The sequence below is a fragment of the Protomyctophum bolini genome (assembly GCF_963924005.1).
Source record: "Protomyctophum bolini genome assembly, chromosome: 21".
In the NCBI taxonomy this organism is placed as follows: Eukaryota; Metazoa; Chordata; class Actinopteri; order Myctophiformes; family Myctophidae; genus Protomyctophum; species Protomyctophum bolini.
This window is the reverse complement of record NC_137882.1, coordinates 3,447,701-3,453,700: the sequence shown is the minus strand read 5'-3', so window position 1 is coordinate 3,453,700 and position 6,000 is coordinate 3,447,701. Positions and strand designations below refer to the sequence as shown.

At 44.6% G+C, this 6,000-nt stretch overlaps 1 protein-coding gene across 1 annotated transcript in view; it reads right to left on the bottom strand.

Annotated features, from left to right (window-relative positions):
- dpp6a (dipeptidyl-peptidase 6a) overlaps nucleotides 1-6,000 on the bottom strand; it is a gene marked incomplete at its 3' end in the record, with an annotated part of 351,171 nt that overhangs the window by 32,092 nt on the left and 313,079 nt on the right. Inside the window, exon 8 of the mRNA XM_080793953.1 lies at nucleotides 3,101-3,221. Within this exon, the coding sequence (XP_080650079.1) occupies nucleotides 3,101-3,221 (121 nt within the window). The remainder of the gene's footprint in view (nucleotides 1-3,100; nucleotides 3,222-6,000) is intronic.

The window sequence follows — 6,000 nt, the reverse complement described above, 5'->3', positions numbered from 1 at the left end:
GTGGGGTCCTCGGAGGGTTCCGTCTGTTGATACAGCATCACAATCATTTGAACCATTTTATCCATATATTTTATGCTTTGGGGATGTGACAGAAATGTATAAATGCCAGCGCTCAGCGCTCATCTGCTGAAAGACTTATAGGTGAGGTTCTGGAGTCACACAAGTATAAAGATGTAACGATAAAGGGAGGCTCCGGGCACTCTCAAATCTGTGCACAATCAATAGATGTATTGATAAGACCTATACTGACCTTCTTCAGGCATCACTTACTACAACATTAAGATATATAATATATATAAGCTCACTTTGTGCCACACAGCAAACCTTGTACATCTGCAAAAAATAATTATTTATTTTTTATCCCACGATTTTGCAACCCAGTTTTTTCACCCAGTGCCAATTATCTAATGTAATCCGGGGCGCTACACTTCCTCTGCCAACCTGGGGGGGGGGGGGGGGGGGGGCAGCGGACTGACCTCATGCCTCCTCCTATGCATGAGGAGTCCAAGCTGCTTCTTTTCACCTGACAGAGGGGGGAGTTTCTCCATTTGGATGTAGCGTATGGAAGGAACACGTTATTCCAACCAGTTCCTTTCCACTCCATCTGGCCAGGGGGAGGCAGTTTAGAGACCAGGATTACTGCATTTTTTTGTGAGGGTACACGGGGAGAACATACATATGCAATTCTCTTCTCTTCTGGGTGTCCCCAGTCAAATGCATCTACATTGTGGGGGGGGGGGGTCCTCCTTGACACGAATAGGTTTGAGAACTACTAAAGTATGGCATAAAAAAAGAATACACAGGAAAAAGTTGAGACATAGAAAAGTTGGAGAATAGATACTGTATGAGATTTCTGCCCGGCAACAAGACAGGAACGAAACGAGGAAGATCACATTAACTGGCTTCCCTCGGGTTACCACGCAGGTTGGCATGGCAACCAAACAAGCACAGGTCATCCTGTGAGGTGCTGGGGCGCGGCAACGCATCGATTACAAAAGTGTCTTTGTGATTAATTTGATTTCCTGCAATATAGTATCTAACTGTACTGCACCCCATGAATAATTTATGATAAAAGAACCCTAATAAGAAGCATTAGTTCCCGTGAATGTCACAGTGTGACAATATCATTTAACCTCCTTTCTTATTACTTTTTGACTATAATGACCAAATACCCAAATGGTAAACGTTTAAGGAGAGAGATCCAGTAGCTCTAAAGGCAAGTCATTTTATGCTCGGTTGTCGTCGCATTCTGAAATGTTTGATACCTGCCGCCCGTCTCCAATTCAGGCTTTGCGAGACGTCAAACAAGGCCTGCCAAAAAGATTTTTACTAGGGTTTGGAATTAACCCTGCTGTGGCTGGCAGAGGAGGGGAAAGAAGGAGGATTTTAAGGGCCCGCCCGGCCCGCCAGTGTCTGTCTGTCGCTACAACACAAGCCAACGAGGACAGACACGGCAGCACAGCCAGCCGATGGCAATGACAGACACACAGGATCGAAAAGGTAGCAAATAATGACATCCTGGAGGCTCACGTGAACTCTCCCGCCCCACACGGGCAGCTGTCCCTTTAACCTGCAGCGCCACTGTGCATGTATCTGCACTCTGCATGCGATGGTGTGTGTGTCTGTGTGTCTGTGTGTGTGTGTCTGTGTCTCTGTGTCTCTGTGTGTCTGTGTCTCTGTGTGTCTGTCTCTGTATCTCTGTGTGTCTGTGTCTCTGTATCTCTGTGTGTCTGTGTCTCTGTGTGTCTGTGTGTCTGTGTGTCTGTGTCTCTGTGTGCCTGTGTGTCTGTGTCTGTGTGCCTGTGTGTCTGTGTCTCTGTGTGCCAGTGCGTGTGCGTGCGTGTGTGTTTCTGCACAGTGTGACGAAATGCAACGTGATGTGATGAAGTTAGAGGGAAAAATAAATAACACAAACGAACACATACAAAGGAGAGACTCAGGGGACCCACAGCGAGCACCTCCTCAGCTGTCATAGCTCAGGCTCCGGGGCGCGGTACGCGATATATACAACCTGCGTTAGGAGGAACTCTCTGGTGTGTCGAGATAAAGGATGGAGGAGGCATTGCATTCTCATTCCAGTCATGTTCTCTCTACCCTGTAGGTGTATTTGGCTAGACGTCGGGGGCTCTAGTCATCCAGACAGGCTGGTTTGTGTGTCTGCTCGTTGGAGTGGTTTGGGGTTCATCGGCAGGTTGCTGTCGGAAGCCCACGGGGGTGCGAACTCTAGCCCATTTAGGCCTGACGTAGACGTTTATAAAATGTCTTCTAGATCTTGACAGTTTTCTGTCAGGATTTGCGCCACATTTTGACGATTTAAAAATAAATAGCAGACCTACAAGCTCGTAGCGCGCCACTCGGTGGCGCGCTACGAGCTTGTAGATCTGCTATTTTTCAATAGCTAAATTATAGCATAATGTTTAAAACACCAAAAGGGGTTCCCGGCCAAAATGGGCTAGTTCACGTTTATATCACTCGGCGGCGTTAGGGAAGCGAGTGAGTGGGAGAAAAGCAATTTCTATCACAACGTGGTGTTTTTCTTTTCTTAAAACGTTGACTGAAGATTTGACTTTTCATTGTGGTACAGAACTACAGATAAATATGAAATATATCAAAGTCTACGCCACGTTGGTTTCCTTTGATCCAAGTCGGAACACAATTGATCGTTAAAGCAAGTTGTGTTCTGGAAAATGCACGTGGACCACTCGTCTCATCTGACCACTTAACAGTTAAGTGGTCAAGTGGGTCGTGTGTGTGTGTGTGTGTGTGTGTGTGTGTGTGTGTACGTGTGTGTGTGCGTTGAATATATAGAACCACAATGGAAACAAGTCTCCAGGACTTTTTTGGGTTATCCTTTTAGCCTAAACGCTTTACTGTACCTTCGTGTGGTTTAAAACATGTTTTGACTAATAAATAAAGTGGAATCAAAGCCTCCCTGCACCTCTAGCTGACTGGATTCAAACAGCATTAATGGTGGGCAGGAAAATCATTGTTAAGGAATGGAAGTCTGAGGTTTTACCTCCAGCACATGTATGGTTCACTCAGCTCGGTATAGTGGCTGCTTTGGAGAGGTCAAAGCCCAAAACGACTGTTCTCTCCTTACCTTCGTACAGCCAATCGGTGAGGCCGTTGAAGATGACCCCCTCCTTGCCGCTGGACACCAGACGGATGGAGCGACTCTCCACCGTGGAACGGTAGTAGATGTTGTTCTCGAAGATGAAGATCTACCACAACAGAGACAACGGAGACAAGGTCAAGTTATAATATAACCCTAACCCTCTCCACAGTGAAGCGGTAGTAGATGTTAGTTAGTTAGTTAGTTAGTTTCATTTATTGTCCACGTGTGGAAATTCGTCTTCGGTCTCAAACAGTAAAAAACAAACGGTTACAACAACAGCAACAACACTTAACACAATTATTTTCTCATGGCAAAAAAGTGCAGGACAAACAGTGGCAGATACATTGGAAAAACAAACAAATCTAGCGAGACATGGTATCATTTAGTGCCTTAATGGCATTTGGTATGAAAGAATTTTTAGAAATGTTACGGTTAGCTCGAAGATTGTCTACCAGACAACGGAGAGACAACGGAGAGAAGGTCAAACACAACGCTGGAGAAATACATGGTTGTATTATTTCCGTTGCCAAACGATTTATGTTATTATGATTTATTTTTAGGATGTCTTTGTATTTCTGTTGTTAAATCAGGTGTGATCATAACAGCATAAAACCCACAGTTTTCTAAATCTCACCTCCACAGTTATGTTGTTTCAAACGTGTTGTAAAAATATACAATCATATACGAACAAGTCAGATGTTCAGACATCAGTGACTGTGGAGGGACATTTAACCCATTTAGGCCTGACGTCAAAATGTTAAACTGAAGAGGACTTCTTGGTTTAACTTGCTGGATGTTTTGTGGGTTCTGTGTGTGTGTGTGTGTGTGTGTGTGTGTGTGTGTGTGTGTGTGTGTGTGTGTGTGTGTGTGTGTGTGTGTGTGTGTGTGTGTGTGTGTGGGTGTGTGCGCGCGTGTGCGTGCGTGCGTGTTTAGTTTCTATACTCCCTCCAGTTATGACTGACTGAGTTGAATTTGTGCTTGAAATGTACTGTAATTCTGCAAACTGTTAAATAAATATTTCAATCAAACTGACAGTGTGACTGAGTTCTTGTTGTCCTTGTCTAGTCTACTACTTTGTGTTGTTCTACACTACAGTATGTTTTTCTCTTTTCCCTTAACCACCATGTTTTCCTATATATTTACTGTAGGCTACAACAACTTGCAGTGGCAGAACAACAACTTCAGGCACAACATAACATGCCGAGAGGAAATTTGTTATCGTTAATTTGAAGCAAGACAAAATAACTGCAGGGTGTCCCGGTTTCAACTTTCAGCACCCCAGCCCAGTTCTCAGTTCTCAGTACCCTGTTGGGATGAAGAGAAGGAATGCAGAGCGCGCTAGAACTCTTCTTGAAGGCCAGCTTCCTAATTAAGTCGAATAGCAACATTGTGGACAGTTATGAGACTTGATGTTGGGAGGAGGCCCCTTGGATTGTGAGGGGGAATTAACCCATTTAGGCCTGACATCGAAATAAATAAATAAAAATATATCCTGAAAAACCTCATGTTTCTAGATCAGTGGTTCTCAATATTTCATGTCAAGGACCCCCAAAAATATATAAAATTGGCCGCTGACCCCCATCTGAAAATGTTTTGTTTCAGGGACCTCCTCCCAGAAGCAAAGATTTGAGTTAAAAACGTTTGCTCTGAAAGAATATATATTCAAAGCTTTGCACCACATGTTCATGATTTTTTCAAAAATAGCAGACCTACAAGCTCGTAGCGCGCCACTCGGTGGCGCGCTATGAGCTTGTAGATCTGCTATTTTTCAATAGCTAAAGCATGACATAATGCTATAAACACCAAACATGGGTTCCAGCCCAAAATGGATTAAAATGGCAACAGAGCTAATGATATCCCGAGATCAATATGACCCTGGAACTGGAGAAAAGGATTTGATCATTATCTCTCACAGCTCTGGTGGAATGGCTTTGTTGGCCTTGGGGCTGACTTCAGTAGTGTTCACTGTTTAAGTGAATGATTAACCTCAGATCTCTCTGTCTGCAACGGGAGACTAACGGGACGTGGGCTGGTGATTAACCTCAGATCTCTCCGTCTGCAACGGGAGACTAACGGGACGTGGGTTCAGATCTCTCTGTCTGCAACGGGAGACTAACGGGACGTGGGCTGGTGATTAACCTCAGATCTCTCCGTCTGCAACGGGAGACTAACGGGACGTGGGCTGGTGATTAACCTCAGATCTCTCCGTCTGCAACGGGAGACTAACGGGACGTGGGCTGGTGCACATTATCCAAAAAGCACGACATACAAAAGAGCAATCGATCACGTTGGGTGTCAAGTATGGGCTTTTTCTGTCTGTTTCAGCTAGAGATGTCCGGATCGGCCCTTATTTGTCGTATCGGGTCATATCGGTGTCGGTGAATCCAACACAGGGGGTAATAATAGGGGGTTGACACTAAGGGCCGATTCATATTCCTATTTTACCGCTGTTTCGGCGCTGTAGTGCCGAAATGATTTCGGCTCGTCAGAAATTTTCAGTAGCACCGAAGAGCCGACTTTAGGACGGTACCCCCCCCCCCCCCCCGAACCTCAAATGACGTCACATTGTAGGCTCTACAGAGCCGAACCGACTTTTATTCGGCTCTAAAATAGGAGTATGAATCGGCCCTAAGGCAGGTAAATAAAAATGTTGGGACATGTGGAGTTTGCTTTGGAGTTGCCCCAAACTGCAAAGTGCACATTTTGATTGATGAGTCTGCTATGAACACACAACATGAGATATATATATATAGCTAGATAGCTATAAACACAACACCAGATATATATAGCTAGATATACAGCCAAGTGCAAAATACGAGAAAGACGAGATTTTATTCAGTTTTTTAGTGAAAATCACGTGGGTTTCTAAAAAAACGGCATCCACT